The sequence below is a fragment of the Scardinius erythrophthalmus genome (assembly GCF_964197995.2).
Source record: "Scardinius erythrophthalmus genome assembly, chromosome: 15".
Lineage (NCBI taxonomy): Eukaryota > Metazoa > Chordata > Actinopteri > Cypriniformes > Leuciscidae > Scardinius > Scardinius erythrophthalmus.
Window position 1 is genome coordinate 35,728,227 of NC_138235.1, and position 24,935 is coordinate 35,753,161.

Genomic DNA, 24,935 nt, shown 5'->3' on the forward strand with positions numbered 1-24,935 from the left:
GCTTCTGCAAGAACCAATGAGGTTCATTCTCATGTTACGCAGAACGTTTGAGCTTCTGCAAGAACCAATGAGGTTCATTCTCATGTTACGCATCACGTTTGAGCTTCAGCAAGAACCAATGAGGTTCATTCTCATGTTACGCATCACGTTTGAGCTTCTGCAAGAACCAATGAGGTTCATTCTCATGTTACGCAGAACGTTTGAGCTTCAGCAAGAACCAATGAGGTTCATTCTCATGTTACGCAGAACGTTTGAGCTTCAGCAAGAACCAATGAGGTTCATTCTCGTGTTACGCATCACGTTTGAGCTTCTGCAAGAACCAATGAGGTTCATTCTCATGTTACGCATCACGTTTGAGCTTCCGCAAGAACCAATGAGGTTCATTCTCGTGTTACGCATCACGTTTGAGCTTCTGCAAGAACCAATGAGGTTCATTCTCATGTTACGCAGAACGTTTGAGCTTCTGCAAGAACCAATGAGGTTCATTCTCATGTTACGCATCACGTTTGAGCTTCAGCAAGAACCAATGAGGTTCATTCTCGTGTTACGCATCACGTTTGAGCTTCTGCAAGAACCAATGAGGTTCATTCTCATGTTACGCAGAACGTTTGAGCTTCAGCAAGAACCAATGAGGTTCATTCTCATGTTACGCATCACGTTTGAGCTTCAGCAAGAACCAATGAGGTTCATTCTCATGTTACGCATCACGTTTGAGCTTCTGCAAGAACCAATGAGGTTCATTCTCATGTTACGCATCACGTTTGAGCTTCTGCAAGAACCAATGAGGTTCATTCTCATGTTACGCAGCACGTTTGAGCTTCTGCAAGAACCAATGAGGTTCATTCTCATGTTACGCAGAACGTTTGAGCTTCAGCTAGAACCAATGAGGTTCATTCTCATGTTACGCATCACGTTTGAGCTTCAGCAAGAACCAATGAGGTTCATTCTCATGTTACGCATCACGTTTGAGCTTCTGCAAGAACCAATGAGGTTCATTCTCATGTTACGCATCACGTTTGAGCTTCTGCAAGAACCAATGAGGTTCATTCTCATGTTACGCAGAACGTTTGAGCTTCAGCAAGAACCAATGAGGTTCATTCTCATGTTACGCATCACGTTTGAGCTTAAGCAAGAACCAATGAGGTTCATTCTCATGTTACGCATCACGTTTGAGCTTCTGCAAGAACCAATGAGGTTCATTCTCATGTTACGCATCACGTTTGAGCTTCTGCGAGAACCAATGAGGTTCATTCTCGTGTGTTACGCAGCACGTTTGAGCTTCTGCAAGAACCAATGAGGTCCATTCTCATGTTACGCAGCACGTTTGAGCTTCAGCAAGAACCAATGAGGTTTATTCTCATGTTACGCAGCACGTTTGAGCTTCTGCAAGAACCAATGAGGTTCATTCTCATGTTACGCAGAACGTTTGAGCTTCAGCAAGATATTTGTTCTCACGCGTCAAGCAGGTTCGGTTGAGCTTCTGTTTATGTTTGTTGATCAATGTTTATATGTGAATAAAAGCTTAAATTCAATCTGTTCATCATGTAAAGCGATCGATTCTCTTCATAAAATTTGGACTTAACCACTCAATTTATATGGATTAGTTTTACGATCTCTTTATAAACATTTTGAAGCGTCAAAGTGGTAGTTGCGTAGGCTGTCAATGGAGGGACAGAAATCTCTCAGATTTCATTAAAAATATCTTCATTTGTGTTCTGAAGATGAATGAAAGTCTTACGGGTTTGGAATTAAATGACGGAGAGTAAGTAATGACAGAATTTTCATTTTTGGGTGAACTATCCCTAAATGGAATCTGAGTATTAACATTTTATATATAAAATTCCAAAATGAGAACATAAATTCTTGAATTCATGAATTCACCCCATAATGGATAATGTAAAAATATTTTTCTATCTCTAAAAATGTCAACATCTGTCAACAGCAGAATTTTTTTTTTGTGACTATGAAGTTGGCCTTCATTCATTGTGCTTTGTGTTTTCGTTCACAATTTCTATGAAGGATAATGTGTGCATGTTATGCTTTTTAGAAATGTCTTAAAAGCATTCAATAGTTCAAAGAAACTCAAGTACTCATCTAACTGTAATACATTGTATGTCCCTGAACAGAAACATGTTTCCAGCCAACCTCGTTCAAGCCACATTTCAACAGGTAAGAATCCACAGTTAGCCATTAATTATTAGTCACTCTCCATATAATGTATAGGGAAAATATGACAATGAACCGTCAAATTAATACATGCAAATTATGAATGCACACTTGAGAATCTGCGATTCAGATGCAGCCACTGCTTTTGTTAACACTCTCATGAGCACCTAGATGTGAATAATCATGCACTGCAACAGTGATTTTCTTTTTCGGTATTTTTGTCTTGTTTTCCAATACAAATATCTAAACATTCAAGATACACTTACTGGAAAACCAAAATGACTTAAGACATAATATAATTTTGATCAAAATTAAGTGATTTAAACTTTACTATATAAAAAAATAAACTTAATTTAAAGAGAAAACATTTTTCTCATGTCTTGAGTGTATAGACACTTATCTTGTGCATTTTGCTTCTCAAGTAAATGCGTTTTGATTTAGGAATGTTTAAACATTTGTAGTGGAAAACAAGACAAAAATACTGAGGAAGCAGGTTAGATGCTCTGCAATTAGGATTGCTGACTAAGGGGCCGTTTACATGACGGTGTTTTCAACTAAAAACAGAAATCGTTGTATGCGTTTTAGCCATTCGATTACACGACAATGGCATTTTGAAGGCCTGAACATGCAAACGTTTGAAAACAGGTTTCAAAGTGCACATTTTTGAAAAGGACAGCGTTATCGTCTCTGTGTAAACTACAAAAATGTCAATTTGCGAAAGCGGTGCCGTCATGCATATTACGTGTTTAGTCTATAGTGTTTCTTGACAATGTCACATCGCCACCTACTGGCCTGGCAGCAGAATACAGCGTGTTTAGTCGTTTACGCAGATCAGTGTGAACGGGGAACGATTTGACAACGTTGTAGTCTGTACACAAAAAAAACGTAATGGAAAGATTTTTGCATTTGCATTTGAGGACAACAAATTTTGCTTTGTTAACAAAGTGCTTGACAAACTGAAATAAAATAAAAAGAGATTCATTAAAAAAAAAATTCTCTTTAGTATCGTACCAACAGTGTGCCCATAATGAAGACGCCCAAGACGACAGTGGCCACCAGTCCGATGGAGAGCACCACTCGCCGCACGCTCATCTACGGGATTCAGGACGACAACGGGACGGACATCCAGAACTTTCAGCTGGATCTGACCCCGCCTCCTGACGTGGTGATGCGAACGCTTCCTGGCACCAGTGACGGCATGAACGTCTTGGGGATTGTCATTTTCTCTGCCACCATGGGTGAGAATACTGCAACAAATGACATATGTGTTAATATTTCTAATTAATAATATATCTCACATTTGCATATCGCTGGTCATTTTTGCGCAGGCATAATGTTGGGCAGAATGGGTCCAAACGGCAGTGCACTGGTTAACTTTTGCCAAAGTCTAAATGAAGCGGTGCTGAAAATTGTTGCGATTGTCATCTGGTAAGATTTTTTTTTTTTTTTTTTATAAATATATAAATGAATTTATTTATTTATTTTGTTTTGATTTTAATGTTAAGAATGTTAAAACATTACCTACTTAAACTTGTAAAGCCTAACATATGAAGTGATAGTCTAGTTTATTGAACATTTAGACAAATTAGGAAAGAGTTTTTATGTTTTTAGGCTCTTATGGCTCATAGAGTATGATATAGTGAGAATATGGAGCTCAAACTCGAGGATGAATAACAGCAAAACAAACTGAGCAAAAATATGCAATTTTATGAGCAAAGCTCTGTAGTTTTAAAACATATAATGCAATGCAATACAATAATTATTGAAAGATTAAAAAATAAACCTTCCTCAAAAGCCTGATGGATCATATTTGATACATTTGAATGTTTTAAAAAGAAAATGTATGAATAATCAAATAAAACTAAGTTGTTTCAGTCCAGTAAGTGTTCATCTTGAAATGTCTCTAACAATATAAAAATTAAGTTTACTTTATAAAAATCTGTAAAGAATGCAAAGCAAAAACAAGGCATTTGTTGATCATTCATGTGCAACAGGTTTTGATCATATTGTGATATGATCATATATATGATCATATTGATCATATCATTATTCAGAGGCTTTATAAACTTTTGTTTCAAATATGATACAGTAGGCTTTATATGGTTAAGCAATAAAGTGTAAGAGGATAAATTTTGAACATACTGTTTCTGTGCAGGTACTTCCCTTTTGGCATCGTGTTTCTGGTGGCCGGTAAGATTCTGGAGATGAGCGACCCGTCAGCGATGGGGAAGAAGCTTGGCTTTTACGCTATAACTGTGGTGATGGGCCTCATTCTGCACGGCCTCTTCATCCTGCCCAGCATGTACTTCTTCATCACCAAGAAGAGCCCCATCGTCTACATCCGAGGAATCCTGCAGGCGCTGCTCATCTCACTGGCCACGTCCTCCAGGTACAACACACACTGACACCAGCGAAGGACAAAAACAAACATCACATTCATCCTGTTAGTCTTCTTTGGCAAAATCCCTTTAATTAACAAAAGCCAGTTCCTTAATGACACCATGCTCCAAGAAGTGACCATTTTTGGCCGTAAAACAGCGCAAATGTCAGTATTAGCAACACATTTGATGAATTCTGTGATGTTTTGTGGTATTAGCTGCTTTAATGGATAATACAACATTTTAGGAGACATACTGTTCAAAATGTGGTGTCAGTAAAAATTTGTATTGTTTATGAAGGAAGTATCTAATGTTCACCAGTAAAAACAGTAATACTGTGAAATATTTTTATATATTTAAAATAACTGTTTTCTATTTTAATATAATTAATTCCTGTGATCAAAGCTGAATTTTCAGCATCATTACTCCAGTCTTCAGTGTCACTGATTTGATGCTCAAGAAAAATGTATTAGAATTAGATTTGGGGATTTCATGGTACTAAATTATATTTATGGAATAGTTATGATCCATTTATTACCTGTTAATCATCTTTTGAGTATAGACCTGAAAATGAAATTTCCAACTTAACTGTCATAAATCTAGAATGCCTTGGAGCACAGACTTATTTTTTAAGAAGACACTTGGCAAATTATTGCTGAAGTGAAAAAAAAAGTTAAAAAAGTGACACTAAAAAAAAAATAGAGAAGTTTAAGTTTATTATCATGAAAAAGGCATAATTCTATTTTTAAATTTACATGAAATATATATTTTCCAAAAACATGTTTTACTCTAAAACTGAGATAATCAAAGGCATAAATCTAAACAAGTTGTGTTCCAAATTTAAGGTTGATATCTCCAAAAATTATTTTTTTGTAAGATTTTGTTTGGGCTCAGTACCAAACTTTTCCTCTAGATCAGGGGTTGGCAACCTTTTTGTCATAAAGTGCCATTTTTAAATTTCCAAGTTCATCGCTGTGCCACAACACACATTTAGCCTATATATATATATACATACATACATATATATATATATATATATATATATATATACACACACACATTTTACATTTTCATAGCTAACACAGAAATAGTACAAAAAATTTAAATATTCTCTTGAAATTTGTTTTAGATTTAGATAGACAAATTATAGTATTTATAACTCCTAACTAGAGATGCACCGATTACAATTTTCTAGGCCGATTCCGATTTCCCATTGAGTTTGACCTGCCGATACCAATTTCAGCCGATTCCTATTTCATTTTACACTTTACAGCACACACAAATATTTATTTTCTATATATATATATATATATCTTTTTTAAAAATAAAATACCATATCCTTTTACCCAAACTGAATAATAAAAACAAGTTTAAATGGGTACATTTTTTATAAATATTTTTGAGTCTTCATTTTCTTTTCTGACATAACCTAATACAGTTCATGTTAAAACACACTAGACATGCACATTCTGTGCATTTTGGGCACTTTTGTTTGAAATCATATTTATTTTGTCCATCAAAAGTGGGCTTTCACTTTCATTGAGAATGAGCAGCGCAGACAAAATAGACTCGGCGGCGAAACCCGCGCTTCACTGCTGCTCACACGTGAATGCACTCATTGATTAACATGCACGCCGAAAAAAATATGCGTGAAACGGCCGTAATTCACGAGGTTTCCGACATGTGCGTTCCGTGTTTTTTTACTATGAGGAATTATTACATCAAAATGTAGATATGTGTGCAGGTAGACTACTTTATCTGAATGAAATACATACACTTCTCTCGCATTTGCGCGCGTGCCAGCGATTAACCCTCCGCGTGCCAGTGTTGGCACGCGTGCCTTAGGTTGCCTACCCCTGCTCTAGATGAAATTCGCTTCCCATTCATTCCCATTTTTGACCGCCAGCAGTACAGTTGTTTTTTTTAGGACCATTTAACCTTTTCAAATCGTGTGTGTGTGTGTGTGTGTGTGTGTGTGTGTGTGTGTGTGTGTGTTGTCTGTGTGTGTCAAAACCTTTACCCAGTTTCATACCATTCCGATTAAGTAAAAAATAAAAAAAACTGTAATTTTTCCCTCAAAAATTACCGAAGAGCACCAGAAACAAGAGCATGTTTCTGAAAGTCTGGAGTACAATTTCATTGCAATATACCCATAAATTACAAACATATTCATTTTAAAAGTTACAGTAACGATCCCATTAATTTTCCACTCAATGAACAACATGTTTCTGCCATTCTACAGTTTGTGTCCCAGGAAAGTGTGTGTATCTTGAGAGGTTTTGTGTGTGTTTGGAGTGCTTACAGATTTCAGCACAGGCCTAAAGCTGTAATTTCAACCTACACACCATCAGGAGGAGGTTGTGACCCTGCGTCCAGGATAGAGAGAGAGAAAACATTTTAAATATTGCACAAGCACTCATACACATGAGATATTTCATCAATAAATGTAGCCTTTTGTCAACACACTTTGCCAGTGGCTGTAGTTCACATGTTGTGTCCAAAATAAAAATTAATAAAAAATAAGTATAATGGTTGTGATTTTTCGCTCTGTTGTGAAATATTATACACTTAAAAACATAGCTCCATCACTCAACACTCATCTGTAATTTATTCATAACCTCAGTCTTTCTAGCAGTAGTTGCATCATTTGAGTGTTTGCACATGAATATATTTTTGTGTGAGGTCAACCGGTTATACAATATGAAGAGAATCTGTTGCAACAGGTGGTGAAATATTTTGGGTCACACGGAATTTGCACAACATCTTTATTAGCATTTTCTACCTGGATTATGGAGATAAATATGTGGATTTTCTCAGAATGGCAAATTATGTTTCTGATGGTAGCTGTATATATGAATAGATTAGCCACAATACTAAAACTATAAATCTAATAAACAAACATGCAAGTGTTAGAACAAATCTTGAAGTGTTGAATTATAGGAATATGTTTGAGTTCATATTGAGATCTTTTGATTGCAGACTTTGGTATTTTGGTAAAAACTAAGTTGTTGAAATCTCTTCTGGATGGAGTGTTATTTTAGTTTTATTGATATTTTAAATTAGCTTTTAGTTTTAGTTTTAGATTTCATGAAGATTTTAGTTTAATATTGAGTCATTTCATTCTGTGCTTTTGTCATTTTATTAGTTTACTGTTATATATATATATATATATATATATATATAGCTTTTTGGGCTTAATTTATTTGAATTTGTAGTTTTAGTTAAATTTAGATTTTTATTTATTTCCTGGTAATATTTTTAGTGCTTCAAATTTCAATTTATTGCCAAGGCAATACATCTGATTTTCATTTAGTTTAAGTTTTTCAACTAATATTTTACATTATTTTATACCAGGTGTATTTTTATTACCAGAAATGTTTTAGTTTTAGTTAACAATAGTAACCCTGAATGAGACATGAGTTTTAACATGAGATCCTTTTTTATTTGCAGTTCTGCCACTCTGCCTATCACCTTCAAGTGCCTGCTGGAGAACAATCATATAGACCGGCGGATCATTCGCTTCGTGCTTCCCGTGGGAGCCACCATCAACATGGACGGCACTGCGCTGTATGAGGCGGTGGCAGCCATTTTTATCGCCCAAGTCAACAACTACGAACTAGACTTTGGCCAAATCATCACTATCAGGTTTGTTTGCAAATTTAAGTTTGTAAAAACATTTTTCTCTTTGATTTTTCCCCTCATAAAAGGGTTTTATAAAGTTCTGTAATGAAACTCTAGATGGCGGCGGCTGATTGGTCTTTAACTCAATCTGCTTGCAATCACATCATTCTCTATAGGGCACAGCTGATTGGTTCCTGCTGTATTAGTAGCCAATGAGCTCGCAGCTCAGCCCTCAAATACTGGTCAGCATTTGCTGTAGCAGTTGCAGTGCGCTTTCAGAAAGCCTCCTCCTTCCCCAGCTCCACCTGTACAGATCTGCTATGGGTAATTCATGTATGCTATATTGTACAGCTGCAGCATGCCTTACTTGCTCACAGCAGTGTGTCGTGTGTGTATTAACAGTAGCAAGTCCCGTACTTTTTCTACAGCAACAGTAATAACCAACAGCAATAGTAGCAGAAATAACAGAAGTAGAAGCAGTGTAGCAGATATATTCCACCAAGACCAAACATATCAATATTGTCACATCCATTACCATGACAAAGACTCTGAGGGCCATATCTTGCACCCAGCGCAATTGACTTTGTACACCGACGCATGTATCATTCCTATTTTGCACCCACGCAAAGCGCGCTTTTCCTTCCACAGAAGCACGTCGGTAAACTAGGGAATGAACTTGCGCTCCCTGGGCGGTTCAGCGCAAAAAAGGAGGCGTGTTCCGGCGCAAACGTTCCTTCATGCTATTTTGCAGGTTTAGAAAACAATTGCGCCACTAACCAGGAAAAAATAGTTTAAAGTCAGTGGCGCGTTGCGCTTGTTATTCATATGCTATTTTAAGGGCGCATGCTTGGCCATAATCAATGTAGCGTGTGCACAACGCGCATACACTTTGATTCTCTCATCTACACAGAAGCAGCAGTTTTCATTTTTGCAAATCATACATTATTACGATAGATAGATAGATAGATAGATAGATAGATAGATAGATAGATAGATAGATAGATAGATAGATAGATAGATAGATAGATAGATAGATAGATAGATAGATAGATAGATAGATAGATAGATAGATAGATAGATAGATAGATGAGAAATGTATCACTATTTGACCCATCCACCCATTAATCTGTTCACCAATCTAGCTAACTGGCTAGCTCTGGATTTACAGTATTTCGCACATGCAGATCTTCATGATCCAGAGACTGAATGAAGCCGAAGAGACACTTTAATCCAGCTGCGTGATGCACAAAAGAGCGTTATGTAAGAGCAGTCCATTATTTATGCACAAAATACAATTTTAGAGGAGTAATAGAATAACAATGCAAAGATTTTGCCATTTCAAAGCTCTTTCCACATGTTGAAGTGGCCCTTCAATTTATACCAGTTAAACGAATTCATAGAAGTTTGAAGTGCTTCAGTTTAAAGAATTTAAATGCAATTTCAAGTTGCATTTCTGTCTCAATAGGAATGAAATTATACAAATATAATATAATATATATATATATATATATATATATATATATATATATATATATATATATATATATATATAATATATATACCTATAATATATAAATATTCCCCAATATCACCATACCAGTTTCATGCTGTGCTCAGTTTGAACTACGTAGAGTAGTTGCATGCAGTGTATTTATTTTGGTGCCCAAATAAACAGGTTACAAATGCATAGCAGTTTCAGTGACTATTTTTGCTGAAATCAGTAAAAGTGCGCCCGCCTCGCATGCCAGAAACGCTGGTTTGAATCCCACTCGGAGCGAGGAGGGCTGGAGGAGTTACACAGGCTCAAATATGCATTTACTAAACCTGACCAAGAAATATCATGTAAATGGTGGAAATATAATAGAATAGAATTAGGTTCTGGAACATTCTGAAATTTTCACTTGGCATTCAAATGTTTTGCACATAATTTACTCTGTTAGCTTCACAGGCGTGCTTGATAAAACCACCATTGGTTAGATCTTTTGGCATGCAGCATTATCCCTCCATCATCCAGTCTGGACTAAAAGGAACACCAAGCACATAAATCGAAGTGCATACTTCAGAGTACACTACATCATAGAGTGACATGGAGAACACACGTCACAATCTTGCGAACGTGAGGTCAGATGATGAAGTGGAGGGTGAGGAGATATAGGGATAGAGAGCCAGAGAGCATTTTGGGCTGCGCTGTTACAGGGATAAACTCCGCTGTCACATGGTTGTCTTACCACAGGATTATTGTGCAGTTTTCAATTGTTCCCCCCCCCCCACCCTTCCCAAAATCCATCAACTGTCTCTCTCTCTTTCTCTCTCTCTCTCTCTCTCTCTCTCTCTCTCTCTCTCTCTCTCTCTCTCTCTCTCTCTCTCTCTCTCTCTCTCATCCCTTGCTTTCAAATGCTCTGTTGCCAGTGTTGGGGGTTGAGCGAGCCTGTTTCATGCATAAGCAGGGCAATAGCACAATTCATTTCTTGCGATGCCTATGTTTACAGGTCACAGAATTCACTCTACATTGCATAAACAGGTTACACCATTTCACACTGTAATCAGTGCAATAGCAGTGTATATTTAGTGGCGCACATACAATTTAAACAAGTGACAGCACTCATTCTACACACATAAGCAATGCAACAGCAGCAAACATTATTGCAGTGCCTGTATTAACAGGTTACTGCTTTCATTTTGCATGTGTAAGCAGCGCAATAGTTGCATATATGTTTTGAAATGCCCATATTAACAGGTCACATTTACTCTGTAAGCAGCACAATAGTGGCATATTTAAAGTGGTGGCCATATTAACAGGTTACTGCATTTACTCAGCAAACGTAAGCAGTGCAGTACCACTATGCATTTATTGTGGCCCCTGTATTAACAGGTTACTGCATTCATTTTCCAAGTGTAAGCAGTGCAATAGCACATACTATGTACTAAAGTGCCTATATGTGTATATTTTCTCTGTACACATAAGCAGTGCAACAATGACAAACATTTATTGCGGTGCCCATAATAACATGTTATCGAATTCTCTCTGCACGCATATGTAGGGCAATAGCACAATGCATTTATTTTGATGCCTATATTACCAGGTTACAGAATTCACTCTGCACACGTATACAGTGCAATAGCAGCATGCATGTAATGCAGCTTTTATATTATCAGGTTAAAGCCTTCACACTGTAATTAAGGCAATAGCAGCGTATACTTACTGCAGTCCACATATTAGCAAGTGACAGAACTCATTCTATACTATAACTTCTATTACTTACAAATTGTAGTCCATTACTGATTCCAAATTACATGACAAAAATGGTCATTTTAGGTAAGAGGTCATTTTAGGTAATGACAGGTACCTCAAGCCGGGACTCATCAGAACCTCATTACTTCACAAGAAAAGGCCAGAGCGTTTATTATTCATCCTGTTGCATTAAAAAATAGTGTGTAGATCGAAGTGTGACATTGATATATGTTATTCCTCAATGAAGCAATGCACATTATATCACTGGGTGTTGAAAAACGTGTTAAACCTTGAGTGTGTGTCACTCGAGTTGACTAACGTTCTTCTAAGCCTGCGAGGGAAGAGTTGTATATGCTTGCATTCTGTGTTTGATTTTATGTGTATGTTTTGTTTGCTTTCATCCTGTAATAAATGAAGGCTGGTTATCTGTCATTCAAAACAGTTGCAAGCAGTTGTTGCTAATATAACGAGATAGTTCTCTCCAAATTGAAAAGGACCTCATGCATTTACTCTCAATGGTCTCTTTTTTGTTGTGTAATGATTTGTTTACCATGTTTTTCAGTATTACAGCGACAGCAGCGAGCATCGGTGCAGCCGGGATCCCACAGGCCGGCCTGGTCACCATGGTAATAGTGTTGACATCCGTAGGACTGCCCACCGATGACATCACTCTCATTATCGCTGTTGATTGGGCCTTGTAAGTATCGACATGTGCTGTATATTTTTAGGCTTTCACGTAGAAACCACTTTTTTTTATCAGAGCACTGTTAGGCAGTTCACAGATGTTTTAGCATTCTACTGCGCTGCTTTTCCATTCTTTTTCTACATAAACATGTGCTAGCTAGGCAAACATATTTGAGCACTTGGTTGTAATTTTCTCATCATGCTCTATTTTTATCCATCATTTGTGTCTATCTATTTGTTTTATCCATCAGTGTTTGTAAAATTCATTCATAAAGGGGACCTATTATGTCGTTTTCCAAAGTCTTGATTTTGTTTTTGGGCTGTACTAGAATATGTTTTTATGCTTTAATGTTCAAAAAAACAAATTTTCTCATATATGACCTTGTCTCTTCCCCGTATCGGGTACGTTTCCAGAGAGCATTGTTAGCCAACTATGGTCGCAAGTTCCATCTTTACCAGGAGGGCTTGACATTTTTCAACTTTCAACTTTTTTTCTCCCCAGCCACTGTGGCTAATGGTTTTCCAAAGTTACTAGCAACTCAGCATTTTCACTGGCCACAATTTTGACATCGATACTATGAGAAAAACTGACATATAGATATTTTTTATATTATCTCATAATTTGGCAGCAGGTATATTAGGCTGCTGTCACTTTAAGACCTGACGCACTGATCCATTATACTGTTACACATGTGTTTCTTACTCAACTGTTTACATTCACTTAAAACATAACTGATTGTGTTTATGTGAATACTTGCCATTTTGCCATTATTTTGTGTGTATTTGACTGTTGTGCGTACCTGCTCTAGTACACTCTGCGAACCCCGAAGTGACGTAAGAGGGAACTTGCGATTTTAATGAAACATCTGGAAATGAAGCAAAAACATGGAGAACAAAATAGCAAAGTAGTCTTCAGATGCCATGTTCATTATTTACAGCAATAATCTGATTAATTAATTGATGTAATTACTCTACCACCTGTGTGACATCATTAACTACTGTTGATCCAACGTGGTTCGAATGACAGATGTGCGACAGTTAGTAAGTTTTCGGGAAACAGCCGTGGCTAGCTAGTGAGTTTCTCCAACAATGCATTGTACTATGGTGGTTAAGCATTGAGTTGTCATTGCACGGGAAACACAGCCTTGTTTAGTTCCTGTCTCTATAAGCCCCACACTGTGCTCTGATTGGTCAGCTGGACCGATGTGTTGTGATTGGTCGAGCACGAGTGTGTTTTTGGGAAATGTCCCGCCCCTTACCATAACCGCCAGTTTCAACACACGACTAACTAACTAAGTAAACCAGGCCCCGCCCCTTTATTCTGCGTATTAATTATTTAAATGAGGAATATTGTGACGTGTTTGTTCCCGGAAGAAAACTCAAAACTACAACGGAGGCGTTTCAGGGAGTTCAGAAATAGTGTTACTGATTTAGAGAATAACTAATGCTGGAGGGACTTTTTTGTGCTCAAACTGCAACATTACACACTAAAGAAAGATTTAAGTGAATTTTAACATCATGTCTGTTTGTCCTCACCTCTCCAGAGACAGATTTCGCACCATGGTCAATGTGATGGGAGACGCTCTGGCCACAGGAATCATGGCCCATATCTGCAGAAAGGATTTCATCAAAGAGGGAGATGGGGTGAGTTCCCTAAAAACATCATATAATATCTGTAGTTGACAAATAGCAATGACATTTTTTAAATTCCATCCAAATCAAGATAAATCACACACAAGATCTTGTATTGCCAATGCAAGAGTCCAGCACTCTGTAAAGTTTCCTCCAGGACATCCCAAAGACTTTCAATGAATTTAAGCTCTGGGCTCAGATGAGTAAATTCATGTGTGAAAATGATTCTTCATTCTCCTCAACCATTCTTACACAATCGAAGAAAAAAAAACCTTGGGAGGATCGAACTACTCAATACAACATATATAAATATATTTACACAAACACAAAGACTGAGTTTGATCCTCCCAAGGTTGAGCTTCTTTGGAAAGAATATAAATTGTAAAAAGCACTTTCTTTCAACAATTTCTCAAAATTACAAGTTGCATGGACACAGTCCTCACTGAATGATATTTTACACAAGTTCATGTCTTTGTCAGTGTTTCATGAAGACAGATATAATATAATCTTAATTTTACAGCCACAACGTGATAACGATAGTGAGGGAGATGTGAATAGAAAATAAGCATGTTTTGTAACTGATGAACATGGTTCTCAATGACACAGGAACACAGGGTTTCAAAGTTATTTCCTTGACAATAGGAAAGATCACCTGATTCATAATTCTAAGGATGCGTGCCATAATCACAAACACATCTCAAGGATACTGTATTGAAAATCAGAACAAACTAAGTAGTGTGAGGAGAGTTCATGATAATTGCATGTGTAGATAGTCACGACAAGATAGAAAAACAGGGTTTCATAGGAACTATGTAAATATGACATGATACCACTATGATTTTCACAAAACTTTCATGGACCCTAGAATATTTTGTTAAACACACAAACACAAAATCTAGCTTCATGCATTCTTCTAAATATAAGCATTTAAAAAAGAAGTCTATCATTTCCGCCAATATGATAAATGATTTTGATGACATCAGCTTCTCCTCAGATTTTCTGTCCAATCAAATGCTCAGTAGAATCCCAGGCTCCGCCCCCTACATTATAAATCCGGTTTGTTAAGTCTGACGTTTATCCTCTTCCGGGTCCAAGCGCTCCGCTCGTCCAGGTCCAATAACAATGGTGAAAACTGTGAATTTATTTACGATCACGTCCTTCTTTAGTGAAGGCACCCTTGGCAGTAGCCTGGTTAAAACCAGACCATTCTCAGTAGTAACTGAGTTATGGTCTGGCAAAGCTTCATTAATAACTCATTTCCAAAGGGGCGTCACCAACGGACGTCGCTCAAATGCCTCTGGGCGCAATTGGATAGACCTAAAAGCAATCAGAGCGATCGTCATCGTGTAAAGCCATAATGCTGCGTCCATTCGCCTAAGTTACACTACGCCATAAAAGTATGTACTATTTTAGTGAAGAAAAGGTATTTAATTTTGAATGTGTAGCAAAAAAGTAGGCAAGCTTTGGGACATACTACTTCATCATCTTTATCGGACGGATCTGTGCATCCTGTCACGTAAACTGCCCTGTCAATCATCTTGTCACAGTTAAAATCCTCCATTCAATCTAATTTAATTTCCTACCGTTTCGGAGAGAAATGTTGTAGCACGTTCATCTGCCAGTGGGTCTTTCATGGAGACTGTCCTCATGTGTTTGCAATTTGAATATAATAATGCATTTGAAAAAGTTGCTGCGCTTCACCAACGGACGTCGCTCAATGGGCGCAATTGGATAGACCTAAAACCAATCAGAACCATCGTCATCGTGTAAAGCCCGCCCCAACGCTTCTGATTGGTGCCGCGATTTCGATGGATTAGCAATGGGCTTGAATGAGCTCTTTGCCAGACTACTTGCAGAGCAAATCTAAATTTGCCGGAAGTTGTCTGGGTTTTCCCAGGCTACCTTGGCAGTCAAAAAGGGTTTAAATTCTTTTAACTCCAACTGAGTGGTTAGTGTAGCTCATCATTCAGGTGCATGATTAAGGGTAGAGTCCAGGCATCAGTGAAAAAGGTGGTTTACAAGGTTGAGGTGAGAATCTGAAGCTGTGGCTGAAATCAGTCACTTGATCACACCTTTACTATTTTCTACATGGTGAATGGCACATAGTGCACTATAAAGGAGATAGGGAACGATTCAGAGAGTGTAAATATGCTTTCCATTGGGGTGAATGAAGTCTGGTTTCACGTTAGTGTCACTTGATCAGCCGCAGATCCGGTCCAGAGACATGACAGCACAGAGCGGATCATATGATCAAGTCTCGCAGACCAGAATAGGTATCGGACCATTTGAATTCTGCACAGAATGCTGTATTTTAAAGCGATATGGAGGAGATTAGGAGGAGAAACAGTTAGAGATTAGGAGAAAACTGCAGCTTTATCAAGCTCAACGGCTCTGGCCGAGTTGTGAAATAAACTAAACACTATTGGCTATTTATAAAAAAGGAGAGGAGCTGTTCGATATGCCCCACCCTGTCTTCCTGTTTCAGTGGAAATTACATCAACACATTGAATAATGCTGTGTGTTTCAAGGCACTTCAGTGGGCCTTTAAAGGCAAATTTGACATCTTTCTTTCTTCTGACCACTGTAATCAATCTCTCAATATTTTTTCATAGAACCCTATCGTGGATTTTTTCTTTTGCTATTGGAGCCAATGGGAATGCAACACATATGTTTTAGTAGTTTTTATTGCAAATGGTTAGAGAAAAATACCATTCGTCTTTATTTTTTGCTAAAACCTGACTGACGGCATATGTACACCGTGTGTTGGGGGCCGTTTCTAATTATCCTTCAGGACATTTGAGTGCTTCTGTGACCGTGATGATCTCATTTTTCCACTCTTAGTAATTAGGAAGTGATTTAGCAGACGCTTTTATCCAAGAGCCACTTGTAGTTCAAGGACTATTTAACTGATTAGTTCAAGAGCAAAATGATGATAGCATATGCCACACCACCAAAAAGTGCCCTCACTACATGGTATTTGCTAGGATTTCATGACAAAAAAACCATTGTAGTCAAATCAAAACTTGCATCTATAACTGATGTGAAACACACAGCCCCGAATCATAGCCATGCTGATATTCGCTAAACAGCATGTGTTCATAAAATATTGCTTAAAAACTTGAGTAAATGTTCACTTTGAGAAATTAATATATTCTTATAAAAGCAAATATGCATTAAATGCATTGAAATATATATTGTTCATTAGCCATGTTTCCATCCACCTTAATTGATGTGCATTTTGGGATATCGCATAAAAAACACTGAATGGAAATGCGCAATAAACTACGATGGAAACACAATTTGCCGAATAAATCCCTTGATGCGCAACAAAAAGCTCATGTGACTTTGCCTCAACAGAGGCTGTGATTGGATAGCTGGACTAACGAGCGGACCAATCACATCACAGCATCTCAAATGTTGATTTTGTCGTTCTAAAATGCCTGAGAGTCTATCATCAGAATGATTTGGTTTAATTCCCCCCCAGAAGCGTCTCACACGATTGTGTTCCTGAACATTAGCATCCGAACGCAAGTATAGCGAATTAGCACGAAAAAGGTAATATATAATTAATAATTAATTATAATTATATAATCATACTGGTTACGATCAATTATTACCTACATATTTGAAATCGCCCCAAAAATGGAATACATAGCCCATGTATTTGTATTAGGGTGACCAGAAGTCCCGAAAAAATATAAGCTGTTGTCCCGAATCCCGAATCCGGCCCTAATTGTCCCGAAAATTATACTAAAGCAAAATCTTGAGTAGTTATTGTCTGATAAAACATTAAAAACTGTCCGTGGTGGTTGAGTCGTCCTGCAGCCAGCCCCCGCCGGCTGCTCATTGGCTGCAGCATCTTTTTTCTTTTTTTTAAGTTCCTCAAAGATACCAGGCGTGAATTTATATGCATTGATAAGCGAGCGCAAGTTGCTGCAGCCGCGAGGACCGTAAACGTGCAGCCAATCATAAAGGAGTGATTGATTGGTCGCGGCACTGTGTGCAAAAAAATACTTCAGCCTAATGTCTGATGTCGGGTTACACAAAGCAAATCATCTACACAATTATTTAGTTTTCTTATTTAATGACCGACAATTTAGTTGTAATAATAATTTTGGCATAAGGCTTATTAGCATTAGGCTATAGCCTGAAAGGTCTGATTTATGCACTGTTATTGAATTAATGTTATTAAATTCTGTCACAGAATTTATTTCACATCGAATAATCTGTTTGTCCACCGAAACGACGGTGAAAATTAAGATTTCACATTTAAAAGACTTTGTTAGGTGAGCAGGAGACAGAGACAATCAGGCGTATAATGGGTTTTAATAAATGAAACTACAAATACATACGACTATACTTAAACAAAGAATACATATAAACAGAATAACGAAAAGTAAAGAAAGAAAGAGAAAGCAGATCACAGAATGGCACATATCACAAACAGTTAACCTTTGAGAGCTAGGACAGAATCAGAATCTAAATCTCGATAGAAATAATACTTGCATGGATCTTTGGTGCTGAGCAAGAATGCGTGTGTGTGTGTGATGATCCTTGCTGGGTCCTGAGTTTGAAGCGTTCTTTCAGTTCTTCCAGAGAGCATGTCATTCGTGGGAAGTTTAAAGGGTTTACTTGAAAGAAAAGTTGCCGGAAATTCAGGTTAAGTCCATTTCACCCGGAGATAGAAATTAATGAGCACGGAAGAAAGACTAAAATGTAGGACGTAAGATGTAAGAATTAAGATAGCGATGAGCCATCATCCTTATCCAAAGGATGGTACACATAGTATAATACATTTTTATCGTAACCTACTATATATATATATATAGCTAAGGCAAACCGAGAGGTTTAATTCGGTACCAAGAAAGATATGTCTGGAAGTTAAAAAAGTAGAGATACATTCTTACACTTGAATATAAGCGTTTAGAGTTCAACTAACACAACTAGAAAGTCATAACTAGGGTAATATGAGGTGGGAAACATACATACACACAGGAATATATCATATACATTTTGGAATTACTTATATTATGAGTTAAATGGAAAGAATGTTTGTGTATGTATATTGGTGCTTCTCTCAGATGTCTATCCATGCCAGTTGAGTTGATAAAGATCTTTGTAAGCTCATGACGGAGTTTATAAGTGTTTCTGTTTAACCTCTGCCATGCCACTAAAGTGACAATGGGGCAATTTGATGCAGACTCATTGGCGCTAGGCCTGTGATTTACATGAATGAGTCCATTAGGTTAAAAGCTTTCTGAAGCTTAGAATGAATAAGTCATCGTGATTTCGTCCAGATGCTACACAAGAGAACATGACAGAGTTTATGATGCAAGAAAAAAAAGTGACTGGTTTCACCAGTTGCAGCAACATCCATTTTTATCACAGATCATTTGTGCCAATTTCCCAGGAAGTGACAATTTTGTTCTGTTGAACACATGGGATTGAAACGCTGCTTTATTTGCGAATGTTTTATCTGAAAATTAGCCCATGATTTACTCACTCTCAAGCCATCCTAGGTGTATATGACTTTCTTCTTTCAGCCAATCACAATCAGAGTTCCCAGCTTTATAATGGATGTGAATGGTACCTTGTTTTTTGAAGCCCAAAAAAGCGCATCCATCCATCATAAAAGTAAGACTCCAGGAGGTTAATAAAGGCCTTCTGAAAAGAAGCGATGTGCTTTTCTAAGAAAAATGTCTATAATTATAACTTTATAAACTATAATCACCGGTAATGGCGAGTTCCAGCAGAAGAGTGACCTCTGACCCGACGAATAACGTAGGATGTAAGAGTAGCGTAAGCTTAGGTGAGAGTCGACGCCTCTCGCGGTTCAAACTAATAGGGCTAATGGGCAACAAACTCAAGCTCCTCTGACATTTCTCTTTAAATATTCTCGTTTTAGACTTCTAATTCATGACCGTGTTTTGTTTTGCTCTATCGTCTGTGCCTCCGCATTCGTCAATACGTCATACATCGGGTCAGAGGTCAACTCTTCCGCTGGAACTCGACAAGCGTGCGCCAGTAATTATACTTTATAAAGTTATAAATATGGATATTTTGCTTACAGAAATGCGTGGCTTTGCTTCAGAAGGCGTTTATTAACCCCCTGGAGTCGTATGGATTACTTTTATGATGGATGGATGCACTTTTAGGGCTTCAAAAACTCAGTTACCATTTACACCCATTGTAACGCTTGGAAGAGCCGGGGTATTTTTTTAATTTATAACTCAGATTGTGTTCGGTGGAAAGAAGAAAGTCATATACACTTGAGGATTATGGGATTATGGCATTTTTGGCTGAAGTAACCCTTTAAATTCACAACTTTGGATAGAAACATAGCTTTTAACCAATGTAAGACCTTATTGTAAACTGTTACATAGATTTCATTCGAGCAAAGCAAATAAAAGAATTGTTTCATTTGCCTTTCCCTGTTTCTCCATAGGTCCCTCTCATCTGCGAAACAAAGCCCGTGACTAACCCGGGTTTGCCAAACTGTCAGCAGAACAATGGTAGTTTCCAGCCCCCGCCACCCGAGGGCAAACCTGAGCACATTCCTCCAGATGTGGCCCGTCTCATGCAGCTGGAGGAAGGGGTTCGTCCTCCGCCTCCAGATCGGAAAAAACCACCCATACCGCCGCGCCACCTGAAACACAGAGACAAGGAACATTGTGCCATCGATATGAACGGTCTCGAGACTAACGTATAGCGACCATCGAAACCTTTCAGGGCGCAGACTGAAAAAGAATCCACGTACACGGGAACGGACGACATGTATTATTTCCTTTCCGTTTTTCTCTGACAGTCATGAGGCAACACATGGTATGATCCAGCACATATGGGCCAATGCCGCAGTAATGCCACTGTTGGCAGCACATCCCAGTTGACCCATTCAGAGCATTAGATAATGCCAGGATGGAAAGAGAAACCAGGTCACCAAGCCAGCCTGTTTTTTTGGGTTCAGAGCAAAACTTTTCCTGTAGTTCAACAGAAACGTGATTCAAGACTGTCAAAAAAGCACGAGTGAATTGTAAATACAACATAGCTATGTACTCTATGCGGTGTTGTTTTTTTATTTCTCGAGTTTATATATAATTTTATATCTTATATTTGATTTTCGTCTCTTCAAGCAAGCCTTGTAAAATATTGTAAAGATCGCAGTTGCGTGTGAAAATCGACATTGACTGTGATGTTGAATGTTTTATGTTATCGGATGCACTGTGAAAAATAATTTTCTTGCTCAGTATTTTTGTCTTGTTTTCCAAGTACAATATCCAAACATTCTTAAATCAGGATACATTTACTTGAGAAGCAAAACGGCATAAGATAATTAGACTTGTTTTCTGAAAAGAACAAATATCTGCCAGTGGGGTCAGAAAAATAAACTTGTTTTGCCTTTCAATTAAAAAGCAGAAAGCCGTTTTTTTTTTTTTTTTTATTACTTAATTTTGATTATTTTTTAAGAAAACAAGACTTGTAATAAGTATTTTGCTTCTCAAGTAAATGTATCTTGATTTAAGAATGTTTCAATATTTGTAATGGAAAACAAGAGGAAGAAAATCAGTTTTTCATTGGACATTCTCCTCTCCCGTTCTTGTGCGAAACACATCTGGGTCGGTCCTACTGTTAAGCGTTCAGCGAATTATTGCAACGACTAATTCAAAAAGCACTGAGGAAGCCACTTTAGGTAAGCAGTGCTAATAAATAAAAGTGTGATCCCAGTCATATATGAGCTGTGAAATTGCTGTATGATTATTCAAAAATAAATATTGGTATGTAATATGCCATGCACATCTCAGAAAGTGTGCTAAATTAGTCCAGATACACTTTACGTAAGTATGAAAACCCAGAGAATCCTTTGTGAGGAATATTATCTTACTGATCTTACATGAAACTGTCTGTACATTAACCTTTATAAGCTTTTCCGTAATTTTTGAACGATTTCATATCATTTTTATAAAAATGGTTAACTCAATCTGAGTGCTTTAAATCTTGGTGATGTTTTGAATCTGAACAAACATGACGAGTCATGTTATTTTTCTTTAAAACAACAACAACAGATGGCATCAGTCTGGCCCAAATGCACAATAAATGTTCATATTTTTTTTTCAAAGTTCTCATATGTAAGCAATACTGAGAATAGTTGCACTGCATTATGAATAGTTTGTGTCACATTTCAAAAAGCAATGTGTAAAATCATGCATGTTTGTGTTCATGTGCACTGGTTACAAACCTACTCAAGTTACCTTCATATGTCTGTGCCAATAAACTGAATGTTTATAGCCAGCTACCTGAAAAATAACTATTGGCAGCTTATCAAAACTCATTTACTGAGCCAGACACTTTTCTTCTATTCTTCTAGATATTTTATGCTAATGGTTATAGAGTGCTCCTTATTGGCATCTGCGGTTCCGTGAAGAACCTTTAATATCCAAAAATAAAGGTTCCAAAAGAATGTTTTTCGCTGCAATATCATTGAAAAAAAGACTTTCAGTGAACAGTTTTTTAAAAGAACCAATTTTTTTCCTCAGTGTGAAGAACATGTTAAAGGATGTTCATGGAACCATTGATACCAATGTAGAACCTTTCTTTTTAAGAGTGTGGATTCTTTATAATGGTTAAAGAATCTTTAGGTTATTAAATGTTCTTTCCCTTAAAAAATAAAGGTTCCAAAAGGGGGTTTTCACAGTGATGCCATAGAAGAACCATTTTTGGTTCCCCAAAGAACCTTTTCCATTATAAATAACCTTTTGTAGAATGGAAAGGTTCCATGGGTGTTAAAGGTTCTTAATGGAACCATCAATGCCCACTAAAGGACCTTTATTTTTTTAAGAGTGTGGAATCTTTGCATTGCACAAGATTCTTTATAATGAAAAATGTTATTTACAGTAGACTACACTCTTTAAAAGAAATGTTCCAAAAGGAGTGATGCCATAAGAAGAACCGTTTTTTGTTCCCCAAAGAACCTTTCAATGAACCGTTTTTAAAGGGGTCATATAATGCCATTTTTGTACAAGCTAATATGATTCTTTAGGGTCTAAATTAAAAGTTTGTAATATACTTTAATTAAAAATTCTCATTAGTATTGTAAGAAAACACTAATTTTACCTGGTCAAAAACAGCTCTGTTTTCAGCACGCCGTTTCAGTGCATATGTCTTTAAATGATAATGAGCTTTGCTCACCCCGCCCCTCTGTTCTGTGCGTACACCGTTTCTAACACAATAACCACGCGTTGTTCATTATAAACGTGGGATTATGAATTATATTGAGAAGGTCGTACATAGAAAACATGCCGTAATGTACCCTGAGTGTAAACCTTAGATGCATTCATTGTGAAGCCTGCAGCAAGGTTTGCAAATTTCGCATAGATTATTATAAATACTAATAGGTTAATAAAACATTACACTCACATTTTCTGGAGGTTCAGCAGGAACACGTTGGTACCGATCCGTTTTTTTCTCGTTTGTAAAGCTGTCTGGTGTGAAATGATTCGCGCAAACATGAAAGCATGGACGATCGTGGGGAATCCCCGTGAGGGAATCCCCGCGTCAATCCTTTGGGCATATCGCTTCAAAAACAAAACTCTTCAACGGCTCGGATTTAGGAACATCCAAATTACTGCTGTGTTCCTTATTTCATCTAAGAACAGAACACCACAATCGCTTAGACGCCATTCTGCTCCAGCATATCCACAATGGCGGACTACTATGACGGCTGTCACAGCTCACTCAGGGCGGGTCTTGTGTTGCAACACAGCTGTCAATCACAATAGCGGGAGGGGCGTACGATCTTATGACGTCACAATATCGAACGGCTTGATTTCAGAGAGGGTCAAACATATAAGGAGATTAAAACAAAACCACTGGATGGATTTTTATCATGATAGGATGGTTGTGTACAGGCACTGCCAACAGACATTTCAGTGCAATCAACTTGTAAAAGTGCATGTACCATTATATGACCCCTTTAAGAGAACCATTCTTTTCTGAGTGTGAAGAACATAATGTACACAGTGTGTTCTAAAGAACCCTTTTCCAAATCTAATCTTTTTCCACTATAAAGAACCTTTTGTAAAATAGAATGTTTCCATGGATTTAAAGGTTCTTCATGAACCATTGATGCCAACAAAAAAACTTTATTTTTAAGTTTTAAGTTATTTTTAAACTTTTTAGGCTGTGTTCACACTTGGCATGATTGGTTCGATTAAATCGAACTCTGGTGCGATTGCTCTGTTAGTGCGGTTCATTTGAATAAGTGTGAACGCTGCCATCTGAACCCTGGTGCCACCAAACAAGCGGACCGACACCGCTGAAAAGATACGTCTCGGTCCACTTCCAAACAAACTCTGGTGCGGTTCGAATGAAATATGAAGGGAACGAAGACATCTAAACGAACCAAAAACAGGACGTGATGTCACAAGATGCGACCCTAAAAACGACAAAACGTTTTTTTCTCGTCATAGTCGTGATGTTGCCCATCACAGTTTGGTACAGGAGTCAGAACCGGGTCTCCTCGCAGCAGATCTTCATTTGTGTGTGTGACGGAGGGATTCCTGACGCTGTTTTGACTCCTTTGCTCATTTTATAAGCTCTTCACGAGTTCAGCTGGTCAAAATACCATCATATGTAGCTACGCACAATCACACATACAACGAGCGCATTTAACCCAGAACACAGCATTGTTTTTGATGTTCAGTAAGTTCCGTCACAAGATAAATGTAATAAAAGCAGACCAATCAGGTTATGAATATATCCCTAAAGCCAATGTGAACGCTAAGCGGTCCAGGACTAAATGTTTTGTTTTTTGGGGTCAGGACCAAACTAACCAAACTACAAGTGTGAACACACCCTAAAAGGTTCTTCAGGGAACCTAAAATGATTCTTCTATTACATTGCTGTGAAAACCCTCTTTCGAAACCAATATTTGTAAGAGTTTTGAAGCAACACTGAGAATCTGACAGTAGTTGACCTGAAGACAGTTTGTGCCAATACCAGCTATATCACCTCTTACGGCAATACTGAGTATCCAACTGTATTGCACGTTTCGTAACTTGCGTAGAGTATATTTCAGGTCTCACTCTGCAGTCAAACGTGTATGTCGCAGTCTCTAATCTCTGATGAAACTCATTTGCGCTGATTACGAAGGCCAGTAAAGCCGTGGCACGCGGGCCGGTTCATGGCCGGCTGCTGTCGTCTCTCAGAGCTGATTAAAGCGCTCAGCT

At 37.7% G+C, this 24,935-nt stretch overlaps 1 protein-coding gene and 1 long non-coding RNA gene across 2 annotated transcripts in view; one reads left to right on the top strand and one right to left on the bottom strand.

The window, feature by feature from the left end:
* slc1a7b (solute carrier family 1 member 7b) overlaps positions 1-22,111 on the top strand; it is a 58,699-nt gene extending 36,588 nt beyond the window's left edge. Inside the window, exons 4-11 of the mRNA XM_081386787.1 lie at positions 2,127-2,169; positions 3,170-3,404; positions 3,495-3,594; positions 4,322-4,555; positions 7,995-8,189; positions 11,960-12,094; positions 13,626-13,725; positions 20,159-22,111. Coding sequence (XP_081242913.1) covers positions 2,127-2,169; positions 3,170-3,404; positions 3,495-3,594; positions 4,322-4,555; positions 7,995-8,189; positions 11,960-12,094; positions 13,626-13,725; positions 20,159-20,422 — 1,306 coding nt within the window. The 3' untranslated portion in view covers positions 20,423-22,111. The remainder of the gene's footprint in view (positions 1-2,126; positions 2,170-3,169; positions 3,405-3,494; positions 3,595-4,321; positions 4,556-7,994; positions 8,190-11,959; positions 12,095-13,625; positions 13,726-20,158) is intronic.
* Positions 3,318-12,948, bottom strand: LOC308703358. The gene is made up of 4 exons (XR_014031705.1): positions 12,882-12,948; positions 6,847-6,910; positions 4,309-4,567; positions 3,318-3,413 (listed from the first exon to the last, which is right to left on the bottom strand). It is a non-coding gene; the product is annotated as an uncharacterized lncRNA (long non-coding RNA).
* Positions 22,112-24,935: the final 2,824 nt, after the last annotated feature.